The sequence below is a fragment of the Gasterosteus aculeatus genome, chromosome 11 (assembly GCF_964276395.1).
Source record: "Gasterosteus aculeatus chromosome 11, fGasAcu3.hap1.1, whole genome shotgun sequence".
NCBI classification, from domain to species: domain Eukaryota; kingdom Metazoa; phylum Chordata; class Actinopteri; order Perciformes; family Gasterosteidae; genus Gasterosteus; species Gasterosteus aculeatus.
In genome coordinates this window covers 4836661-4861574 of record NC_135699.1, presented here as the reverse complement: position 1 = coordinate 4861574, position 24914 = coordinate 4836661, and the positions used below count along the sequence as shown (strand labels likewise).

At 45.2% G+C, this 24914-nt stretch overlaps 1 protein-coding gene across 5 annotated transcripts in view; it reads right to left on the bottom strand.

The window, feature by feature from the left end:
- Window positions 1–1857: 1857 nt before the first annotated feature.
- Window positions 1858–24914, bottom strand: part of LOC120827498 (thyroid hormone receptor alpha) — a 59646-nt gene continuing 36589 nt past the window's right edge. For 2 of the 5 annotated variants that reach the window (XM_040190431.2, XM_078084548.1), the window contains 8 exons: window positions 21985–22205; window positions 15753–15814; window positions 14331–14452; window positions 12786–12933; window positions 12104–12309; window positions 11079–11225; window positions 9456–9714; window positions 1858–8734 (listed from right to left, as the gene is read on the bottom strand). In XM_040190431.2, coding sequence (XP_040046365.1) covers window positions 8484–8734; window positions 9456–9714; window positions 11079–11225; window positions 12104–12309; window positions 12786–12933; window positions 14331–14452; window positions 15753–15814; window positions 21985–22040 — 1251 coding nt within the window. In that variant the 5' untranslated portion in view covers window positions 22041–22205 and the 3' untranslated portion in view covers window positions 1858–8483. Of the gene's footprint in view, window positions 8735–9455; window positions 9715–11078; window positions 11226–12103; window positions 12310–12785; window positions 12934–14330; window positions 14453–15725; window positions 15815–18246; window positions 18621–21984; window positions 22206–24914 lie in introns of those variants that run through there. The other 3 variants (XM_040190427.2, XM_040190429.2, XM_040190432.2) reach the window with 3 other exon arrangements.

Below are 24914 nucleotides of genomic sequence, written 5' to 3'. Positions count from 1 at the left end.
CGAGTTACGATCCAACCAACTGGCCAATGCTGTACTCTTTATGCTAAGCTAACTGGCTGAGGTTATTAGCCTCAAAATTACCCTACCAACATATGAGAGGTATCAATCTTCCCAAATAACTGTGACCACTAAGGAGAATATATGTATATGTTCCAGAATATCAAATTAATGCTGTAAGGAAGAAACTGGAGGTTTAGTGGTTAAAACAACAACAACAAACCATCATCATTTAGTATTTCAGTAGATCTTCTAATGTATTTTGTCCCAATAAATATCAGACTTCCACAAATAGGTTATTGATCCTGGTTGATGGACTCAGAACACGGCGTTGAAACACGTTACGTAATGAAACCATGTGCAATTCAATCAGAAGCATAAGAAGAGATGCAAATTAATGTCAGTTAATGTGAGCATCATCAAAAAGACGGTTGGTTATGTTTTATTTTTAGAGTCTCGCTGTGAGCACTTTTCCTTTAGTTGAGGGGAAACATCTGTAACGGAGTCCCAGGCCTGTCAGTCTACGTCAGTGTAGAACGGTCTGCAGCTGCAGGCTCGCCCAGCTGTGCCCTTCTGTGTGGTTTGGGAAGCAGGAACGGGGGGGGGGCTGATGGGGGTGTGGGTGGTTTGCAAAGGACTCATTGTTACACCATCAGCACCACAGTACATTTGATTTGACCTTCACTGGCTTTCTCTCGGAGACTAAAAACGTTCATGAATTTCAATCCCTGAATGTGTTATACAAGTTGCAGTTTTTCAACAAAAAAAAATTAGAATGAAATTTGATGAAGAACATCGAACAAAATACTTCGAGAACCCATTGAGAACATTGATAGTATATCAATTTAATTTCATGAGGCAATGTGTAATGCCTAATATCGAACCAATTCAAACCACATAACAACTTGATTTTTTCCTTTACAGGCTAGGAAGTTTTATTGTGCAACACTAACCAAGTGCACTAACTTGTGTTAGATGACAGTAATCTGTGTTAAAGTAGAAAATCCCAGTTTCCACATCTTCCAAGGGGCCAGGAGGCTTTCATTGCAGCACTTTAACAACTTGGCAAACTATCCGTGCTCCTGCTTGTATAGATACGATTGACAAAGGCTCTCTGGGTGTGAACATAATCAAACTGACATCACTCACTGGTCTGTGGACCGGCGTCATTTTGTCACCATCTTGGTTTCTTCACAACAAGTGACCAAATGAAAGTGAGATGGTGGAGCTGAGTGAAACCGAAGGCTCTTCTTAGGCAACAAAAATATTAGAAGCTAACGAACTGAAATCCAGTTCATACGGGTTACATTTGTTAGACAATGACGCCTTTGTAGCGACCCGTCAACGCCCTAAAGCATTTCCATCGGCCTATTTTACTCTAAATGTACTTGACTAAATCAACATCATGCTGTAGTGAAGGAGACTTGAAACTTCTAGGTTGAAATCGGATGACAATATTTTCTGAGGGAATAAGTCATTTCTTCATGGACTTCTATACAAACCTATTTGTTACACGAGCAGTCGCCCCCTGATGGTCATTAGGAAGAATGCAGGTTCAAAGAACGTCATCTTTGTTTTGACTTTTGAGAACCTGGATGTTTCCTTTTCTTAGATGGAAGCTTTGCAGATTCCCGTGTTGGAAAGAAGTCATTCTGCTTAACGCAGAGGGACGCAGAACATCATATCATTTGACAGCAGCACAAAAAATTCTGTCTTTCTCCTTGTCCAAAAGGTCTACATCACCCTAAATGCCTTCTAATAGCCATCTCAGATGTACTAGTTTTGTATATGGCCAGACGCCCGAGTTAAACAGAACATTAAACGACATATTCTCAGCTGGACAAACACAAGTAGGCAAACTGATATCAAATCATTTTATAATGTTGAAAATAAATGTCACACAGCCACAAACAGACAGCTTTGAGCCACTGAGATGCCATTCTCTGATTGTGCCATAAATGACGTGAATGAGTCACAGGAAACAAGACAACAACCGTGCCCATTAACAAACCCTTGACCAGCGTTACAAAATACACCATCAAACTCTCGCCTCGGGTGCTTCGACCTCGTCCAGCTTTACATTCAACTCTGTGCTGTGCCAAAAAACAAAACAAAAAACAGAACACATTATGGCTGCTTCGCAGACGGGGAAATTGCCGGCTGTGGTGCGTTAATTAGAGTGCTACTGCATAGTCGCTGTGGAGCGCAGCTGCTGGGAGCCAAACCAGAGAGGACGTCTTCACCATGGGGAATAGCTGTTGGGGACATTTGGTTCCCTAACCTCTCGTGTTCAAGGCACAATTTACCGGCCCGTATTGCAAACACACAAACACAAGTGTGTCATTGCATATGTGCACTTGAGGAGGGTTGGAAGGCTTGAAGAAGAGGACGTCTCTCTCCAACGCTTTCTTCGTCGGCGTGCCAGGGCACCGTTTTGGATTTCTTAGCAATCGGGCGACAATGTTTTAAAACTTTTTTTAAATGTCTGATTTGGCCAAACCACTCATTGCACCCAAACACGTGTCTCGATGAAGCATCAGTCCTCTCTCGGTTCGTCAGGGCAGAACACACGTGGAGTTGGAATAAATATCTGCCAGCTGTGGATAAATACTGGAGGCATGGCTTTGTATTTTCATGCTATCGAGTACGGACATTAAGTGCTGACGTTCTCAAACGTTTTCCTTTTTTTTCTACAACCTGAACAGATCCTGTGAGCAATTCTAGCAAATTGACCTGTCCTCAATACAACACATGAAGTGACCGGTTGTTTCGTGGACGAGCTCAGCCGTCGACCAGGAGCTCCGAGCTCAAAATGTTATACAAAAACCTTTGGGGCCGTGTATTGGTCTTCCTGAGACCACTGTTTTGATTGGTATTGATCCTTAGTTCGATGAACCACCGCTGATTTTCTTTCCTTGAGACTGATCCCTCCTATACTGGCACAGAGCAGTATAATGAGGTATAAATAGTGAGATTATTAGTATACGGCGGATATATTCAACGCAAGATGAGCCCTGGTCAAAGGTCGGATTTTGATTAGGATGTGATTTTAAATGTTAAAAATTGAAATGTTTAAATTCATTGACCCGGATCCGTACGATGAGTAAGTGATGCAGCCTAAGCAACTGTGGAAAGCAGGATTCAGGTTCATTCGGATTTGGCAAAACCTCAGCTTCAAATACATTTTACAAAACATTTACCCCAAAATAGTAACCTCTTATTGTCCATGATGTAAAAACAATACTGTAAACATCCAAAATGAGCTGTTAGGGACTGTATGAAAATGATTAGGGAGGGAGCCAGTGTTTTTACAACTAACAAAGAAATCATCCCAGATTTGCATTTTAAAATCATGGTACATCCTGAAAATGTGTGGTTGTTACGTGAGGTACGCAAGGTTCAAAACATTTAGATGGCGCCCCGTCCGACGCCAATCATTTTCGTATAGTCCCCAGGATTTGCAAACGTACTCAATGTTTCAAAGCATCAAGTTAGAGTCTCTCCACAGGAAATGACCCACATACGGAGACTCTTTGGCCCATTGACCCACCTGACCCAATATGGTGCAAAGCAATGTGTTGACTTGACTCATGAACAGCTTAAACAAGTCGAGTGTTTGCAAGTTGAGCGAGGAAACCTTGTTTGTAAAAACGCTAATACCTTGAATACGGGAGCAGATACTGTGGAACATTTAGTCCTACTTCCTTAATTCACCTGCAGCCGATCAAATGGCAAACCAATACATACCTGAACCTTAACCTGGATTAAACTCCACATGATGGGAGTGTAATTTGTTCCGTTTACGCACACGTTAGGCTAATGGCTTAAAAAAGATTAAAAGTTATAACCCTTTGTTCCTGTGTTAATCATTCGTTTATCTCTTCTTGTAAGCCAAATACATGTTGGAACATGAAATCCCTCTTGTCTGTAAAATGGCTTAAAATCTCTGGGGATTTATCCCGCACTCAGAAGGCTTTACAAAAATCCACCCACCAAATGAGACTAGATAGCCCCCCCGTTCATGGACATGCCGACAGTGTGTCACCAACCGTCCTTTAACTCGCACTAAATTCTAAGCATCTCTCAAAAATTCGGTTCCACTGTAAAAAAAGGGTCTTAGCGCGGAAACCATAGACGCTCTAACTTCCGTTTCGCTGGAATATCAAACGGTACATTTACATCAACCAAAACTCTTGAGTCTTGGTGGGAATGATAATGAAAATGATAAAAACCGTCTCTCCGTTGTTTTGCACTAAAACCCATACGTGGTTTTCAAAACTTACAGCTACAGTAAGTTCACATTTTGAATAACGCAAGTCCCTTAAATGAGCGCTAGTTTACACATTGCAGAGCTACTCGGGTGCTTAAACAGCCATCGGTCAGTGCCGTGGGACCAATGGGCCAGTTCCTTAATTCACTTTCATAGTTCCATTATGAATGTATACCATATAATCTCATCAAACATTGTACCATCAGCATGAGGCGACTGAAGAGTTGAAACGCTAAATCTAATAACAGCCGTTGGCTGTTTTTAAAAGGATCCAGCTGAACAGAAGGTGATTTGGACGCTGCCCCCCTGTGGTGACATGTTCCTTCCATCACCACAGCTGTCACTGCACTGACAATGGTCCGAAAAGTGCATATACAGCCATCACAGTAAAGCATCGACGCACATAGACAGACATTCACTTACCAAGGAAATCAAATTAAGAACAACATTAAAGACTAATCATAGAAAAACAAAACAAAAGGAACACAGCTCGTTAAAAATCTGGTCACCCAAATCCAAATCGCGTCATCTCTTCCTTCGGATCTCCTGCTTCAGTCCTCGCGCCGCGAGTCTTTTACAAACCCAGTAGAGTAAAGGAGAAGGACTTTATCAGTAGCAGTGTGTCACGCGGTCGGGTTTCTGACCTCATCCACCGCAGAATAAGCAGAACAACGAACACTTAGTGCACAACAAAAGCAACATCATTGAAAAAAAAAAAAAAAAAAACGGCGAGTGGAACTTCCCACCGCGTCGTTAAATAGTACAATTTTCAGTATTCTACATTCCACGTGCGGACTTATTTTCCTGCAAGGATTGTCGACTATCTCCACCAAAAGAGAGCTAGCATGAGTTGTGGTAGGTTGTCGGGGTGAGTGTGTGTAGGACGGGAAGGCGCATCCTGAGAGGCCCGACTGCAGTAACTAGGAAGATGGGAGTTGGCTGTAAAATAAAAAAAAACAGAAGAGGAGGTGGACGGTCGCACGGTGTTGGTCAGGTAATAAAAGTAGTCTGACTTGTGGAAATGAGGTTGCGTTTCAGAGTGGTGCATCGGTGCTACGCTGCAGCAGCACAGGTTCACAACAGAACATACATGGTGACTGAGCGGTGGAGGATGCTGAGGGACCACTGGTGTGTCTCTCTGCTATGCTGGTGCAACTGGTCGTGCTAGAAGGCAGTGTGCTCTGTGCTGCTGGTGTGTTTCCGTTTTTGTCTTATTGTGGAGGACAGGGGGGAGGATTCATCCAGTGATCATTGGGCTGAGAGAGAGAGAGAGAGACTGTGCTGCCAGCCCATATCTCAGTTCCCCGAGCTGTGTGGACCGGAAACACTAATCTCTGGACCCCCTGAAGTATTAGGAGGGTGGGAGGGAAACAGTCAGGTACTTGTCGTGCTCTATGAGATGATTCAGAGGTCTGCTGCCGATCACCACAAGGACAACAAGCACCGAGTCGACTGCAAAACATATTATTATCGATCCAGCCGGGTCTATTGAGTTCCGCTAGCGCTGATGCTACGTGCAATAACGGCAACATAAATATATATATATATATATATATATATATACACACACAGTACCAGTCGAACTTTAGACTGGTACTTTATATATCCACCTATAAATATAGGCTTCTGTATACGGTCTATTACTATGAGTGACCTCTGTGAGGCGGATGGACGTGTCGGAGTTATCGAGCCAGCGGTTTCCTGTCCGGAGCCACGAGCCGGTGGCGGCGCGGCGTTTATTCACAGTGACAGTGAGCGAGGAGCGGTACGGACGCAGACCGGCCTGGAGTACTGATTGATCATCCTGTTGCAGTGTGTGTGCTGCTGCTGCTGCTCGTGTGTGTGTGTGTGTATCACTGAGGTCGCAGTCCTCGTTGGCTTCAACAGGGGTGAGATTGCGTGTGTTTTCAGGTGTGTGTGTGTGTCTGTGTGTGCATGCGTGTGTGAGAGGGAGATATACAAGAGAATATTGTTAAGACTGCAGTGGCAGGAAACACGAGGGCTTCAAGGTTCAAGGGGCCAGTAAGGGATACAGACATTGTGGTTTTAGTGCAACAGAAAAAACCTGATAGTTATTCATAGTGGATGGCAATTTGGGATATGGTTGCTGGAGCTTATTTCAGCAGTGCTTGATTCACGTGGGTTTTATGCCGCGCGGCTTGTTGTCCGTTCCCACTGCGGGCGGCGAGGGAAGGATCAGAGGTCGTGCAGTGTTTTTTTTTTTTTATGCCCTGTCAGTCTGGACTGAGTCAGACGCAAGCCGCTCGCGTGCCGTGTCCCCCCCTCCTAGGCGAATACTGCTGACTCACTCGCTGTTTCTCCCAGTCACCACCCCAAAGTAGTTTGTTGGCCCGACCCAAACGGGGCCAGAATGGCTTCCACTTCCACTCACAGCTGTCGCCTGCTGACAGTTTCCTTTAAGTCCAATGAGCACAAATGCCCCCCCCCCCCCCCCCCCCCCGTCCTTGACCTCCAGAGAGTGTCAGTTGGTAAAAAGGAAAACGGGATGGAAATAGTAACAAAAAAATGGCAAAAGTCTGACATGTTTGCTCCCAAATGTTGATCCACGGCGCCCGTACATGTGAGTGTGTAGCGGGCGGGACGAGAGGTGAGGTAGAATCTGTCGGCCTCAGCCCGGACATGAAGCGGATTAAACGGATGCAGGTGACGGAGTCTCAGTGGAGGTGACCACCCTCCCAACACCAGCATGTGCCAGCGCTGAGCCCTCCCTACGTCGGCGGGTCGGTGAGGAGGCGGGGCCACGGTGCGAATAAGAGGGCGGGGCTTGCGATGAAGTGTGGCGCGGCCCTGTTGGACCAGGAGACAAGTGGCGAGACAACTGAGGTAACGCATTGAACTGGGCGTGTGTGAGGTAACGAAAACAGGAGGTATGTGTTGGAGAGGTATTCTAGCAGTATATATATGTACTGTATATTCATATACTTTATATGAGTGTTATGAGTATCGTGACAGTTACAAGGCATGTCCTGCAATTTCAAGATTTTTGTTTGTTGTAAATTGACTATTTCTTTTGCAGTAGGTGACAGCGTACAGTAGCTTATAGCGACATTACATTTAATGAGTCCAAATACGACACAATTAGTAAGAAGTGTTCATGCTTTGTCATACTTTTCCTCAAAACGTACAAGCTCTTCTGGATGGCAATGCGTTCAATGCCCACTGACACTCAAACTAACGTCACCCAGACATAAATACGGCTGCGACATCACTATTTCTGCCATAGAGTCTATGGTGTGCACACGTCTAGTTTTCTCATGGGTCTTGTGAAGGACTTGGTGCCCACAGACGGCTACACATTTCCCTCTACTTCTCGTCATCATCTCCACGCGAGACGTTCCACTCACGTTGGGTGTGAACACACTTTCACTCTTCCCGTTTAAGCAAGAAGAAAACAAACCAGCGTCGGCTTCAACTATTGCTGAACCACCAACAATCGTACTTGTGAAAGACGTGAAAACGTATCAGTGCGGATCAGGGCTTCATACAAATTGTTCTCATTAGAACTTCCCTAACACCAGCGCGAGGTTCATGGCTGCGTGCAGACTGCGTGCAGACTGCGTGCAGACTGCGTGCCTCCGTGTTGTCTCTTTGACACATGAGGTAACAGTGCTGGGGCGTGTGCTCTGCGTGCATGCACACAGACATATTTACTCATATGCATGAGTATATATGATATATATATAAATCATGTGTCTCTGTGTGTACGAGAGACGAAGAGGTCGGTGGGGGGGGAGGTAGGTGGCCTCGGCGCACAGAGGGGCGGGGCCAGACGGGCGACGATGGCGGCGTGGTTGTCTGAGGAGCTGTAATTAATACCTTAGGCCCCTGGGGCTGCGTGAGGGTAGTACAGCGGTTTGTCCGTACAGAAGAGGACTCGTGAGATTTGCGTTGCATAATGTTTGCTCCGTACGTTCATGGCAGTGTGTTTGGAATCGTAACGTGTGTTGTTCTCTGGTGAGGTCGATGCTGTTTGCTGGTGCTATAGGTGATTTTGAGAGAAGAGAAAAAAAAAACGGGACAAAACAATGTTTACACCAAGAAAAGAAATTGGTTTGTTATGTTTCTTTCTCCTCCTCTTCTGACACAGCCGCCTCCCCCCGAAAATATATTTCCTTCCACATGCCCAGGGTTTGTTTTTTTTTACGGGAGGAGGGAGGGGTCACGTCTTGTTTGCTTTCCCCGCCGCTTTTTCAAGTCACACATCCTGGTCCTCGAAGACCTCGAGGAAGAGCGGTGGAAAGAGTTCATTGGGACACTCCACCTTCATGTGGAGGAAGCGGCTGGCGTGGCACGCTCCGATCATGCGCAGGTCCGTCACCTTCATCAGCAGCTTGGGCCAGAAGTGGGGAATGGCGTGCTTGCGGTAGTTGATGTAGTGCTCGAACGCCAGCAGGTAGGCCTCCTGGCACTGCTCGATCTTCTCCATGCTGGTCAGCCCCAAGCGATCTGGTGCGGCGAGGGCGAGAGAGGGAGAGACAGAGAGAGATTTTTACATTTCCACTTCAGCTCGATGTCCAGTTTTATTTGTCGTCAGTAAAAAAAAATGGAAAACATGTTTTTTTCCCAATTAAAGCTAGAGGAGGTTTTGTGTTTTTAGGAACATTGTATTCCCATGAATGTTAAAATACATCCTGACAGCCATGAATAAATCCAAATCTTTTAGGGGTTACTTTTACGATTTTTTTGGGGCAGTGGCTTTTGAGGGAGGCTTGTAGGAACACTGGTGTTGCTGACTTTCCGGCGAGGTTTTAACACATTTTGTAGCTTGTGCTGCTTGACACTTTCATAAGAGCTTCAGCAACACTGTCATCCATCTGATTTTATTCAGCTGACACCAGTTCCTCACAACAGACGCTGCACGGCTCACATTCCTGATCCCTGATGAAACGACCGTTTATCCGTTATTGATAGAAAAAAGAGAAGAAAAGGTGAGCTGACCCAAAAAGGATACGACCAAATGCAAACGCAGCTACACAGAGACAGCAGCATGCCGGTCATACGCAGCTTGCCCGTTTGCTTTGTTTGGGACGTCAATCGTGGCACTTGATTTTCACAGATTTTCCGCTTTGTACTATCGTCTTCTGTGTTTGCCAGAATGTTTTATTCTAAGAGAAAAACCCGGGCCGTGAAGAAGCCCGTGAGAAGCCAAATACCAAAAGGTCCTCACCCGAGCTCATGAGCAGCACGGTCTGCATCAGAGCCACCTCCGAGTCGTCCAGGTTGAACTGAGCCAAGCTCTTGCCCAAATCAAAGATGGCGTCCGACACCACGCCCAGCCCGCCGTTCTTCAGCTGCTCGCGCTTCACGGCCATCTCGCCGTTCAGCGTCAGCGTCTCGCTTTCCGGGTCGTAGCGGACGGCGGCGCGCAGCGACATGATCTCCATGCAGCAGCCTTTCAGCAAGATGATCTGGTCTTCACAAGGCAGCTGGGAAACACGAGAAAACACAAAGACCATTTCATTATAGAGGGGGACATTCTAATGAAATGAATAAATAAATAGATGGGAAACTGGTCTAAGTTGCTCCCGTAACAGCTTTTTAAGATGATCTCAATGCTTTGTTTGAACTGGGTTCATGCTGCCTCCAAGTGGCGCCCAAAGAAGATGTTACCACCAACAAACTCCTGTCCAATCAGCCCCGCCTCAAACAGGGGGCCGTTTTAAGTAGAAGAAGTTCTAAAAACTGGCCATCGTTCACCTCAGCACCAAATAACGGAGGCCAGACGTTAACGAAAACAAGTGAAAAGGAGCAGATTCAATTGGCCAGAAAGACGCCTCAAAATGAATGCAAATATCGCCGTTATAACCCTGCCGGATGTGTAAATAGATGTTTACTTAGTTGTTAGAACATAATAAAAGGGGTGTTTCTTTGGGTCTATCAGCTAACCATGCTATCAGCTAACAGTGCTAACGTTACTCCACTATAGCTTTCATAGCAAATAGCTGTTTGCTAAATTATTGCTTAGACTTTTGAATTTAGCACATTTGATGTTGCGTTTACAGCCTACAGCAATTTGTGGCCAACAAAGGGAAACAAATGCAATGTTAGTTATGACTGCATGGCTTCTGAATGTTAGCTGCAAATTGAAAGCAGATGCAAAATGCAGTTCACTGCTGATGAAAACCGCCTGTTTTTGGAGCAATGTACTATGGTTACTTTATTTTCGACTAATGGACTGTTGTCCAATTGGGTAAAAATGTGAACGTTCCACTAATGAGTCCTCAGCAAAAGGCAGTAAGTGTAGAGGAATCCAACTTTTAGATATACAGTAAGATGCAGTGTAACAGCTTTTTTTCAACACCCAACATGCATTACCTTGCTTCCTTGCAGGGAAAAAGGGTTTTCTTCAACTCATAACAAAATCCACTGACACACTTTAGGTAACCGGGAAGTCTGTGCAATATATATTAAGGCTGCATCACCCAGACACAGAGAGGGGGATGAGCTCACATAGAAATAAAGAAACAGCATCGTTCTAGAGCTGCCGTGGTGAGTTAGATGATTTACACCCTGGGCCCCCCGTCCACCTGGTCGGGGAATACTGCAGGGTGCATTTGCGTTTTACCCCAGAAGAGCAAGTTGTGGGTGCGCCTCGGCCCCGAAGTAACACTGGGTCACGTTGCTGTACTGAGCCCGTAAACCAAACATTCATACCGCAGCTTGCAAAAATTTGTTTAATCCATTCATGGAACTGAAGAAAAGCACTCAGAATTTTCTGTAAACTAACACACAGTGAGCCCGATCAACACACTCGCACACACACACACACACACACACACACACAAGCTACCTCTGAGAACATGGGCAACTTCTTGGCGAAGTCGACGACGCGCGTGATGGCCGGGGTCATGATCTTGGTGAACTCGCTGAAGGCCTCCAGGTCCACCTTGTCTCCGTCTGACGTGGTGACGATGGGACCCTGGCCGATGTCCTCCGACTGCAAGCAACACATTAGAGGAGTGAAACTGAATGCAGGCGTGTAACGCCTCCCTGTTAACGCGTGGACTCCCAGAGGGAGCAAAAGCAAATGCACGGCCAGACTGTGTACAGTTTTTTCTAAACATAAGGGTAAATATTATCTGAGAGATATTTGTAAATTCACCGTACAAAACTGTTAAAAAGGGATTTAAAGTCCAATTATGGAACAATGCTTAAGAATATGTAAAAAAGAAATGCAAATGAAATGTGTATTGATGTATGCATCTATGGATATCATCTTTTCTTTTACATCAAACTTTCTTAAGGGTAACTAAATTGATATTAATTTAGAATATGAATATATAAGCGTAATGCTTCATCTATGCCTATTCGGTCACTACTAGTCTGGATATATGCTTTAGGCATTGTATTGTATTTAATGACTGAATAAAACTACTACTACTAATACGTTAGCTTTTACTTTGAAACGTTATCAAAATTAAAATGAGTGTGATTGTTGATGCAAATTGCAGCAGGCCGGCACGAAGGCTTTCAAGCACTTCAATGGGCTCAATGGGCTCAATGGACTGTGGAACATCACACTCATCTCATGCACTACTGTTGCCTCATGTCTCTTTGCTGTTTCACCCTTCAGACGCCTCTTTCTCACTGGAGACTGAAGCTGTTATTTAAGTTTTGAAAAAACCTATCATCATTGTGCCCAGCATGACACAGGACGTGGTGGTTCACCGCTTTATACAATGACACAAACAAACCAGCAGCTCAGAGTTCTTATGCGAAGAACTCGGGTCAACAAGCCCTCCTGGTGTTTTCCGTTCATCATCACACAGCGGCTCTCTGCCTGAAGGCCACACATGCTGGACACTAGGAGCTCACCAGGAACTTGCGCTTCTGTTTCCAGCTGGAGCCCTGGGCGTTGGTGTGCCGGTGGGCCTCCGTCGCCATTCTGATGAGCTCCCACTCAGCGCTGTCTGGCTCCGGCCGCGTCTGCAACGTGCGCACGATCTCCTCCTTCTTCCTCTTCTGCCGGTTCTCCTCGATCAGACGCCGCTTCGCCACGCGCTTCGAGTCGTCCAACACCACTGATTGGCAGAAAGGAGGAGGGGCGATTACCACCAACACGAAACTACATTACGTGTGTGTCTGTATTTGGACTGCTCAGTGTAACCCAAATCTTTAAACTCCTAATTTCTCAAAATAATGTTAAAAAGAGGATGATCTATTCACAAATAAGAACTATAAAGAGTATTGATGAACCCTAACACCCAAGTGGGATCCCTAGTGTGTATTAGGTGAACTTGCCTTTACCTCAACCTTTGCTCTGCATATAACGTGACAATGCTAACATGCTAACGTTAACAGGTGCCATGTTGACCATTTTAAATTAGCGGTTTCGGATTTCAACATTTGATCGGTAGCACTAAACAGAGCACGAACTACAGCTGTGGCCCTGACATGGATTCAATAGTTTTGCGCAGTGATAATAGCAACCGTGACACCTTATATGTCTTCAGAAAGATCAGCAGTAATAAGAATAAATAATCTAATAAAAACTCACGGTCCATGGCCATTCCCACAGAGATGCACTTCTTGAAGCGGCACAGCTGGCACTGGTTGCGTGTGATCTTATCAATGATGCAGCAGGCTTCATATTTACAGGAGTAGGCCGGATGGAGGTTCTTCTGGATGGTCCGGCGGAAGAAACCCTGTAGAGAGCAAAGGAAGTCGATATAGAATAAGAGAACAGAGGTAAATATGCAACCCGGTGGGAGATGACCTGCTATGGTCGGACAGCTTTGTAGCTCATTTTAAGCCAAACAACCTCTTGGGACTCCGTGTTGAGTTCTTCCTCTGCTTCATCAACCCACACTCAACTCAACTCAAACAACTAGAAGAAAAAGCAGAGGATGTGCCGTCTGCGGCAGATGAAGAATTGAACCATTCCAAAGACAATGCTGAAGCACTTCTACACATCAACTCCTCCACCCTCATTCCTCCACCTGCTGCGCTGCTGCCACTCAGACGAGGGCAGATCGGCGTATCATTCGCTCTGAATCCGCTGCATTCTGCCGTTTGGTGCGGCCGACCCCCCATTGCCCTCCACCCCCCCTCCTCCATCTGCCCCATCGATGAGGCCCAGCACCTCCACTGACATGGATTCTCACTCAAGGGTTGCCTGGTAACCGCTCTTAAATAAAAGTGTTGAGCTCTTCCGTTTTGATTGAGACTTCATTTTTGAAATATCTTACCAGTGTTCCTAATCCTTTTGTGGGAACACCTAGATCACCATTTGGATCCTGAACACTTTGAGACGGAGGTTCATTTTATTCTCTTCAACGCCACAGCTGGATTTCAGCGTGCGTCATTTCCTGTGCGAGTGCTGCAGAAGCCATTTTTAGAGACGGCATGCTGTCTGCTCTACGTGATGCCGTTAATTAAGCTCGGCCCAGCGGACACCAACTCCTGCCATCCAGAGGCCTCCAGTCGAGTGGAAAATAAGGTTCAATTTCCTTTAGAGCTCAAATCCTGGATGTTAATAATCAGTGCAGACAGCCAAGCTTAAACTTAATTAATTACTGGAGTTCTTTATTCTTTACCTTCTTCAGACTATAGCGACTAAATTAGCTTGCAGAGACTTGAGGGCGAGGGTTTTGTACAATAACTATTTCACGGCATTTCCCGTATTCATTGGTGGCTGAGAATAGTCCCCAACAAATTCCCTTTGAACCTTCTCTATTGTTTGCTAAAACTACAGTGCAAAGCTTTGTCTTGACATAACGGAGCCGCTTTTAACAGCTCGCACCTTCAGTGGGAACCAGTCACAGTAATTGTTAACGTAGTTCAGAGCTGGTTGGTGTAGTTTGGAAGTGATGGTTCTATTCAGAGTAACAGACAATCAAGCAGGGTATGTTTTAGGCTACCGTGAGACTGACGTCCGCGTTTCACTGTTAGAACTTCAACCTTTCTACAGCGTGTTTTTAATTGCATGATGGTTCACTGGAATATTTTATTCGCCCCTAATTATGTCTTGTTCAGGGTTTGGTTGTATTAAGCTCCACCCTCTCGCGTCACTGCAGTTTGCAAAGGAACAAAGACGGTGTACCTTGCATCCCTCGCAGGTGATGCAGCGGTAGTGGTAGCCGGTCGCCTTGTCGCCGCACACCACGCAGGGCTCATCCTTCTCCAGGTAGCTGGGGATGTACCCTGGGACAGACACGCTGAGAGCTGGAGGCGCAGTTAGACAGTTAAAAGATACAAGTGGAATAAAGATTTTTTTGTGTGTTAAAAGTCAGTTTAAAAACAAATGAAAGAAGAAATACGAATAAAAAGTACTCTTTTCACTATATATACTTTTTCATTGCTATTTATGCAGACAGGAATGTTCCATCCCACGTTAAAAGATTTGGCATGGGATGTGGCATGCGGAGAATAATTTTCCCCGGGGGGATTAATAAAGGATACTTTCTTTTTCTCTTTATTTTTACTTTTAATGGCATAATAAAGACATGGCTGAATAAATAGCGCTGCTGTGTGTCGGGTAAATCCTACGATTTCAAGTGATCATCAGGAGTTGCTCGTCCAATTGGTTAAATCACCATGTAAAGTTTTGAGGAACCTTTTTATTTCTAAGTTGGCTCCTGAAGGCACTCTACAAGAGTATACAGGCGCTTTGATAAATACACTGAAAGCCCTGATTTCAACAGAAATACTTGAGAGGCAAACCAAATAGAACGGTTAATCTGCTCTCGCTCTGATGCCAATTGATTCACCGCTTCCCGTTAAGACTGTTAAGGCTGCTCACTTCTGCCTTAGAAGTGTAGAAAATACAAATGAAACAAATGAAGGATGTCGGCACCAAAGCTCTGTGGCTGTTTCCCTTACTGTCAACGGCTCAGTATGTGGTTTAAAAATAAGCACATTGCAGCGTCATCAGATCACAACATGACAAATAAATCAAGCGTTGATATTTTCTCATGCTGACAGGTTTGTTTAGAGTAAAACAGATTATGATCTGCTGATTTTAAACTAGACGTCACATTATCATGTTGAATACTTTTGTTAAGTAGTGTATTTAATCAGACAAACTGATAGGTCCTTTCATTTAATGAGACGGAATTTTGTTTCATGAGGTCGTAGTGAATGGTGGATAAAAATAAGGCTTAATGACGCCAAAAAGGGGCCAATCCCATTCATTCGTTTTGGCCTCCAGTTTGGTGGTTCTCTACTTGGTCGTGTACCTTAATAGGCTTGTCTACAGCTCTACTCTCTAAATCTCTTAAGCTCAGGTTTTGGTCACATAGGCGAGCTAATTTGAGTCCAACAAAGCCTCTGGAAAAGAAAATAACAACCATCAAACGAGAAATGAGGAGGAGACGATCCCGGTTCCCCGGGACGACCTTCAAAGCCCCGGGGAACCATCGGCGCGCCGACGGGCCTCACGCACCCTCCCGCCCCCCCCAGGTGTTGTGTTCACTGGCTAGTGTGGAGGAGGACAAACCTGAAGAAGGAGATGATGGATCCTCACCTGACACGCTCTTCACCGAACACTGGCTGTTCTTGCTCTTTCTCTTCGGCACATCCGGCCACCTGGGAGGCGGTGGAAGGGGGGGGGGGGCAAAGTTACAACACAATCACCCACTTACGTCACGCTATTATTATAATAATAACTGATCAGCCGTTCTCCTCCGTTTTTTACGATCCATTCCAGAGACCTCAAAGGTGTCGCTTTGAGCCGAGCTTAAGATGCTGTTCATAATGATCCTTGTGGTGTTTTGACAAAATTATGTTGTAGACATTCAGACCACAAAGAACCACGTCAACTTGCAAAAGGACGTAAAGCCGCACCACCGATTGATTAAAACAAAGAGCAATATTACAACCATAAATGCTGTAAAAATGCTAATGAATCAAAATTCAACTCAATCCAATTCAAGCAATTCGATTTTCTCTTTATTTTTTTCGTTGCTTTATTCGTTTAGCTTTTCTTTTGTGCAGGCAAACCGTCGGTTAAATCTCATCTCAAATATTTAAAACATATAAATGTAGTTCAAGGCTCAGCACATTATGATATAATGACTGCGTTCTACGCCCTCTCACCCTCTCAGAAAGACGTGTGCATCGGCTGCAGGCAGCGGGTTTGGATTACCGTCCTTGCTTCCTTTCCCTTTCACCTCCCCATCGCCACGTCTGGCTGCTTTCTATCCCCGCCCACTCGGTCCCTTTCTCCTCCCAATAGCATCTCTGTTTGCTCCCTTTGGCTACTCTCCCTATCTGACCCTCAGCCTTCCTTTTTTTACCTCCCAAAAGTGTTACACTCCATCAGCAGCATTAGGTAACGCCACTCGGGTGCCTCCCTCCATTCCTCTCTGGCTGTTGGGATATGCATGTAATGGTAGAATACGTTATAACATTGTCTTGTGCTCTCATCAACCAACTCGGGCGGATCGGAGATCCCGACACGGTCAAATCCACTTCACGCTTCCAACCCCAGAAAAAGGAAAAAGAAACCCCCTGTGACGTCTGCTCCTCTGCAGCTGCTCGGTCGAGCAGACGTGGTCTTTCTACTGCTGTACACGTGGTCAGACAGTAACATCTGCTCCGGTCACACGTTGAGCTGAGCTACCGAAACAGAATCTCACACATCGTCACTTTGGACAGTGTTTCCACAACATGAGGTACTTTTTAGATTTAGATACATTTGTCATGGAGTTAAGTTTTTTCCAGCATTTGCCTTCCCTCATTTCCCAATACAGTGCATTAAAACAAGCTAAAGCTCCCTGTTTTCTACGGCCAAATTGAAGATGTGATACCACTTAAAACAGTCATTTTCATTTGAATTCACAGAAGCACAGTTATTGTAGTTTTGTTTAAAAGGTCCAACAGACTAAAGCATCAACAAACTATTAGATTAAGCGGAAGAAGTCATATCCCTCAGTGAATGTTCAATCCAAATTTCTCTGTTCTTTTTCTACACATCATATTAAACAGTCATTTGATCCATTGCTGTTGAACACATAGCAAACATAAAAGTATTTAATCTGGATTTAAAGGCGCCGAGGGACTCAGCAGACCTGCAGCTTTCTGGGAGTTTGTTCCAGATATGTGGAGCATTAAAAATGAACGCTGCTTCTCTGTGTTTAGTTCCGACTCTGGGGACAGAAATTAGACCCGTCCCAGATGACCTGAGGGTTTTTAATGGGTCATAAGGAATCAGCAGATCACAAATGTCCTCTGTCCTGGAACCATTCAGAGCTTTATAAACCAACAGCAGGATTTTGAAGTCAATTGTTTAAGCCAGTATAACGACCTGAGAACTGGAGTCATGTGATCTACTTTCCTGGTCCTATATGAGGCAGCGTTCTGGATCAGCTGCAGTCCTTTGACTGACTTTTTACAGAGACCAGTGAATGCACCGTTGAGTCAAGTCTACTCAAGATTAATGCGCAGACAAGTTTCTGCAAATGTGATTGAGACAAAATTCCTCTAATCCTCAATATTTTCTTTAAGTGATAGTAGGCTGATTTTGTATCTGTCTTGATGTGACTGTTCATGTCTGAATTCATAATTACACTGTTAATTTCTAGCTTGGTTTGTGGGTTATTACTCTATCAGTAATAGAGGTTTAACACCTCCACCCTAGGAAGACGTGGAACAAATTCAGCCAGAGGCTCCGTGCTGAGGACATCAGCTGGAAGACGCTGTGGTGCGCTGCTTCAACAAAAGCTTCAGCTTTAAATGTACTTGATTACAAGTGATACTACATATTGACTCCCTCACCACCAGAAATCCCTAAAAGCCATGTTTTACTTGACAATTTGAGTACACGAATGTGATCATCTTTTGTAAATCCGATTTGTGGACAACTGTTACATTTGTCAGCAGTCACAATGACACAAACTGCTTGCCTTAAATCAACACACACACACAGACACACACCCTTTCTCTTCTGTAAACCTGCACTGGATCATATAGAAACACCCACGTGTGAAACACGGATTTATTTGCACAAACACACCAACCTGTTGATGCAGTACGGCTGTAAGATGTGCATGCTGCCCAGTTTGCAGGATTATCAGAAGAAGAAGAAGAATGTCGCACAGAGGCTCTTCTCTACCCTCAGTCCAGTGCACGTGTGCGGTCGCGTGGCTTCGGTTTGTTTAGTTCTGCAACAGATCTCCTCCAAAAGCAGAAGCCGGAGTGTGCGCGGCCATTAGAAGCTTTCGCTGATCCATGAACCCCAGGAAGGAGGAGGAGGAGGAGGAGGTCCCTTAAATCCCCCGTCCGCTGAACCCACCTCCCGGTGACCCCGGCGTTAAGTCCGTCGCGGGGAAGCGCAGCCTGCAGCTGTATCAGCTGAGATATCTCTGCAGCCTCTCTGCCTCCGACTGGCTGCTGGGAGGGAAGGCTGACTCTGCTTATTCCCCTCCCGCTCTTTCCCTCCCTCTCCCCGGCTCACCTCGTCTCCCCCTTCGTTCTTTTGGTCTGTGGGTGTGTGTGTGTGTGTGTGTGTGCGGCGACGACATGTTCGCTGTCATCACAACACACCTCATCGAGCTCTATTCTACCGTGAACCTTACTCTTACTCTCCATCGCGTCCTTTCCGTTCTCATCGCTCATCATTATTATTATCATTATTATTATTATATCTTCCATCGCCAACAGAAGCGTTCTGGCCCGTCTACAACATCAACTAGATTATATAACGGCAGGCGGATGCCGTCTCTCCAGCGGTATGAGGTCTTATGAGGACACAACAGATGCTTGATATCTCATCAATCCAATTAGAGTGCACTCTTTTTTAATCAGCCAGTTGTTGTGGATTTACAGAGAAATGCAGTAAATGCTCACGTCAAAGTTTTCAAATCACTGCCAAAATGCATCAGACCATCATTTAGTGGCCTTCAGGGGAATATGACGATCTGAACCCAATTTAAATGCAACCCATCTTCTGGTATTTTTCAAGACATTTCACCGAAATCTAAAACTGTGAGGTGGTGCGAAAGGGGAGCAGAAACAAACTCACAAGTCAGTAGACTTTATCCTCTGGGGATCATGAATCTCTGGTTGATTCTGAAATATCTCGACTGTTACATGGACTGAGCATTCAGTCAGTACATCGACTAAACCTACTAAAACATGATGAAATACAGCACACTCTTTCATGTGAGCTTGTTTCAAATAAAGCCACCTCCCTTTCTACAATTCAGATTAATAAATTAGCTTTTGATGAACATTCTTTCAAAACTTCAATTGTTACTCTAACTGAAAGAATCCCAGGCCACTAAACTGGGAACGAAATCATCCTGGTTGTTTGGTTTTTCCTTCATGGTCCGAATAGCTCAAATGTCAGAGAAAATGTCCCTTTTGTCCTTCTGCGGTGGACTCCCCAACGTCAGCTACCTGCCCGATGCCTGGCTGGCTGAAGAACATGAAAAAGCACTATTTTTTCAAGATAGACTGCTTTTGCAGTCAGGGCGACGCAGCAGTGATTCTGTGTCCCAGTCGAGATCACGTGGCCGGTGTTGGAGAGGACACTGGGGAGCAGTCGGTTGATGCCGTGCACTAATCCACCCCTCCCTGGCTGTGACGCGTCAGCGCTGACTTCTAATCATTGCACAAACAAGCCCAGATTATGTAATGCCGGTGTTACGTACACGTCCTCACATTGTGAACGTTGTGCGTTCAAACCGGCCGCCTCACTGTCCTTCAGGTAGTTTGGACTATTACCTTCTGTACGCGGCGCAATAAAATAATTTGCGCCACGTGGGCAGGTCCGGTCGGAAGGCGACGTACAAATGTAATGGTCGCTACTCAGCCAGCGTGACGCTACGTTAGCCGCCAGTAGCACCTTCGCTGGTCTGCGGAGGAAGAGGGACGTGCAAACTCCCATTGACAAAATCAGGAGTTTTCAGCAGCTGAGGGCAAGACCTCGGGGAGAAAAGCAGCGGATGAAGCCTATTGGTCAATGTCACGTACAGGGCGGTTCCTGGAATAATCGTGATTGTCTCAGAAAACATACATGCAGGAGTTTATTTCAAAGTGTGTGAATCCGAACACATCTGAATGAATAACAAACCAAGCGCAACTATTTCCCTCCGCCTGACGAGCCAAACCGACTGCGGCTTGTGAGGGGATTCATAGATCGCTGAAATGCAGCAGGAAGAGAATATATTCCTTCAGATGAATTAAATAGATGGGCTATTTTGAAACAAGCTCTGGAAAAGAACGCTGAGTCGTATCCTACCATGCAAAAGTACAGAGCCGTTATAACCACAAAATTGTCTCTTTTGCATTATAAATAAAACTGCTAAACAGGCAAATACACACACACACGCACACACAGTCCTCCTTCTTCTATACTAGTTTAAGTGCAATGGTGGGTGCTGACTGTCTCATGAAATAATCAGAGGCTCCAAACTGACACACACACACACACACACAATTCTATTTCAGCATCCTTTACTCCAGGCGATGTGACGCGAACATGTGCATGTGTTAGTGTGTATGTGAGTGTGTGTGTGTGTAGGGCTGCGTGATTCAAAGGGGAGGGTGCAGGGCATGAGGCAGCGCTCTCAAGAACACGTGTGTGCTCTATGACAACGTAAGAGAGAGAGAAAGAGGGGCCGTCACAAACACACTCACAGTCACACACACAAACACACACACACACACACAAAACAAAAGCGACAATCCCCCGGTCGATGTCACGTATCGAGGCGTCCTCAGCTGTCCTGTGCTCTCTGTGGCTCCATCTGCCCTCGCTGCTCCTAATCCGGCTCCCTGCACTTTACTAATCAACAAACACACACACACACACACATGCTGCACGGTACATGCATAATACACACATACACTCGCTTCTGCAGGTAGTAAAGATTGTCTTCAAGTGGACCATCTGCATTCATGTTGAATAACGGAACCCGATCTGCTCGCACAGGGATGCAAATGGAGCGCAGCCCTCAGGTCGACGCTTTACATGCTACACGAGCAAACATGAAGGGGCCACTAAATTCCCCCTGGAGTCCCTGGTGGGGGCACCTAACCTTGCTAGTGGGCCTTGAATCATTTTGTTTTAGATGAGGGGAAAAGGGCACATATCCCAACTTTCACCTTACTTACACCAGCGGCCTGCAGAAGGCCTTCTATTAAGCGTAGAATGAAAATGGTTAAATATCGAGTTCAATCATTTATTTAAAATATTGCTGTTTCCTCCAAGACGCTAGCTGGGTAAAGTGGGATTGAACTTGCTCAGTGGTTGTGTTCACTTTTGTAAACTCTGGCTGGGTTAAATTATTTAATGAAGCGGCGAGGGCAGTGAGTGTGTCTGTGTGTGTGTGTGTTTGGGAGAGAGTACAGCACGTGCGGGATAAATGGTGAGAGCACAGATGGCAGCGTGACAGAGTGTTCTCTCCTACCTCTCCAAATAAATACACAAAAAACACTGAACCCCTCCCCTCACAAGTTCCCCTCCACCCGGCCCTTCACTCTATTTATAAAGCTCGCACTGCACAAGCTCTCGTCTGCTATTACGTGTTGTTTTTCTATTCTCCCTTTCATTAAAGTCTCTGATGCATTCGTACCACCCTTGCGTTTAAATAGAAGCATAAAAACATAACAAATATATGTACAGTTGTTCTGTGATGTGGATGTAGATCTGCACAGTTCATGTGTGTATTTAAACGACATGAACTTCATTCTTCCATCCATGCGTCATCCATCCATCCATCCATCAGGCTCACACACAGAACCGGTCTCACCCTTTCTCGTCTCCCTCTGATGAGTTGCTGTCCTGCTTGTTGAACATTGGCTCCATGTAGCCACAGTCCCGTCCGGCAGCCAATCACAGGACAATGCGGCGGACCTCGACCTCGCCAGCGTGCTCAGCATTCGCCGGCGGCCCCTTCAACAGACGGCCATCTGAGAATGTGGGCAGCGGTTGGCTGGGAGGAGCGCGGCGGGCGGGACATCAGCGGGGGAGCTGCGGGGCAGAGGGTCAGACACGTACCAGATGTGTTAACATACGTGTAAATACGCTACACCTGTGTATAATGCACAACAGAAGATAGATGGCGCCCATCTCCTTCTGGTGGACCCCCTCATTTCAAAAAGATACGGCCAGTAGTGCACTCAAAGCATCGGACACAGTTATGTTGGCATCATCCTAAATCATCAGGTCAGACCTTTTGTATCGGTTCATTATTCAAGTTCTTCATTCCGTGTTTTGATCTCCAGCGGCTGCTCTGCTTTCACAATGCAGCGTCTGTGTTCGCCTCCTTAATCCAGCGCCCACTAGAGAACACAGACTCCAGCAAATCTAGTTCTATATAAGCTACTTACGAGCCCTATGAAAAGACATTTTGCTAAATAGCTGTTCACAATTTTCCTGTGTTTTCCTTGAGGTTTTTATTCCTCCTCTAGGCCTAAAGTGATCAAAGCTTCAGTTGGACTTTGCAGGGAAACGATGGAGGCAAACCGATGCTTCTCTGTCACTTTGCAGCGGTTTCATCCCATTTTATATTTCTCAGTAGCTAATAAGCCAAACCTTAAAAAGTTAAAGACGGAATTAAAGGATAAGGACAAGAAAAGAAAAAAAGGTTTGCTTGTACATACGCGCATACAAACATGCCTTTAAGCTTGTCCTTCTCTGTTGAAAGTGATCCGAAAACGACTTTTTATCAAAAGCAAATGCAACATGTCGAACTCTTTGGAGCACTTTTCTTAATGCTTGTTGTCAGCTGGTTATATTGCCACAAACTTTCATTTCAAATTCATAAAAGATATTTCTGCTGCCTGCAGGATAAATTCTAACAACATTCTGAGATCTTCTGCTCAAACCTTTTATTTCTACAGCCACCCGATGGATTGGATTGAAGCGGAGAGGCGGCATTTGGCTTTTGGTTCCTAAATGAGGAATGTTTAGGCAACCAAAATTCCATTCCATGAGCGGAACACACAAGACAAAAACAGAGATTGAGACCATAAATGATGCTTACAATGTTTAGGGAATAAATCAAGGGAGTAGAGCCCTTTTCTCATAGACTTTTAAACAATCTTACTTCTGTTTGTCACCAGCAGAGGCGCCCCCTGCTGGCCATTAGACGGAATGCAAGTCTAAGGCACTTCCACATTGCCGTGACATTTTAGACCAGGAGATTGCCGCCTGCAAAAGTGATGACATTCCCATAAGACTTGTGCTGCCCACCAAATGCTAGCATGCTATCACGGTAAACATCATACCTGCTACACCAGCCGCACACAGCTCCCTCTTACAGTCCTGCCTTACAAACTGTCAACACCGGTCACAGATAACCAAATGCTGCGTGGAAACTCACTTAGTGAAAATAGATCGATAATTCAATAACTTATATTTGTTTTTATGCGATGACAAAAGAGGGCCCTTATCTGGGCCTGGCTGACATGAGCGTGAACTGATGTCCTTATCAGTCCAATCTGGTCGGCTGAAACCATTGGCCCTTACAGGGAAGGTTTTTATTAATAATGTTGTGCAAGTTGCCCTTATTAACTGCACCATGGCTCTATGCGTGCAGGCTTTGGAGTGGATTATCCTGCTGACAAAGTGGACCCTTGCCAGGGAATTAAAACATTATTCATTCCGAGTGCAGTGGTTCCCAAGCTGTTACTGTCTGGGCCCCCTTTGAAGATACAGGGACATTGTAAGACCCCCAAACCGCCCCCCACTCCCCTGCATTATAACATATAAACTAATTACATATCCCTTTACTTTTTATTACATTTTGTGAGTTACACTGTCTTTTTTGCTGTCTTCTGATGCTGCAGGGTCGCCCTCGCTCTGAGGGGGTGATTCCAACACGCCGCATGTCGGTTTCGCTTTAGTCTTTTTTTTTAAACGTTATGGTTGTTGATGAATACATGAACCCCCTGTTGGCGCAGGGCGACAACCAGTTTGGAAAACCACTGGTTTAGTGTATGTGTGTCCAAAAAATCCTTCAAACATGTGTAACTATTACTAATTAAGTAATATAGCGAACAAAAAAAACTACCATCTTCACGTACACATGAGACAACAACTGCATGACAGTAAACATCCACATGCGAGGAGCAGAGAGTAACAGATGAGGGCGCCAGAGTTCCCACAACACCGGTGGTCTCGGGTACAAGTGACCTGAGCTGACCTGGTTTCCTCCGCGGAGCCCAATGCTCGATGCTCAATTAGCAAAACCACTGGATTAAAAAGTGACAAACCGTTACTAATGAAAAGAGGCCGATTCCCTGAGGCGTGATTTAATAAAACAAAGCGAAAATGCACACAAGAATGTGTATGTTTAATTACGCACCTACTCAGTGTTTCCCGCAGCACTGTGAGGCTGCGGTGGGCAAACCTCAGATGCTTTGGGGGGGTATCAGGGTCATGCTCGGTTTAAATTAAAGGAATCAAGCTGGATCACTTGAGAAATTTCCCTTTTATATAACTTTCTGCTTCCAGTCCTCTTCGGCTCAGAGGAAAGTAGTAGAAGTACTTTTAACGTCAGTATATTTGACTATATTATTATATATATTTGAATATAGCCAAATTATAATGTGAGGAATGCTTATTGGCGATGCATACCACAACGTTATGAAAAGTTTTTGCTTATTCTGTAGAGGTTTATTCTGGATTCAGAACACTTTTAATCCGGTGACATTTTGATGTTAATAAAGTCCATTG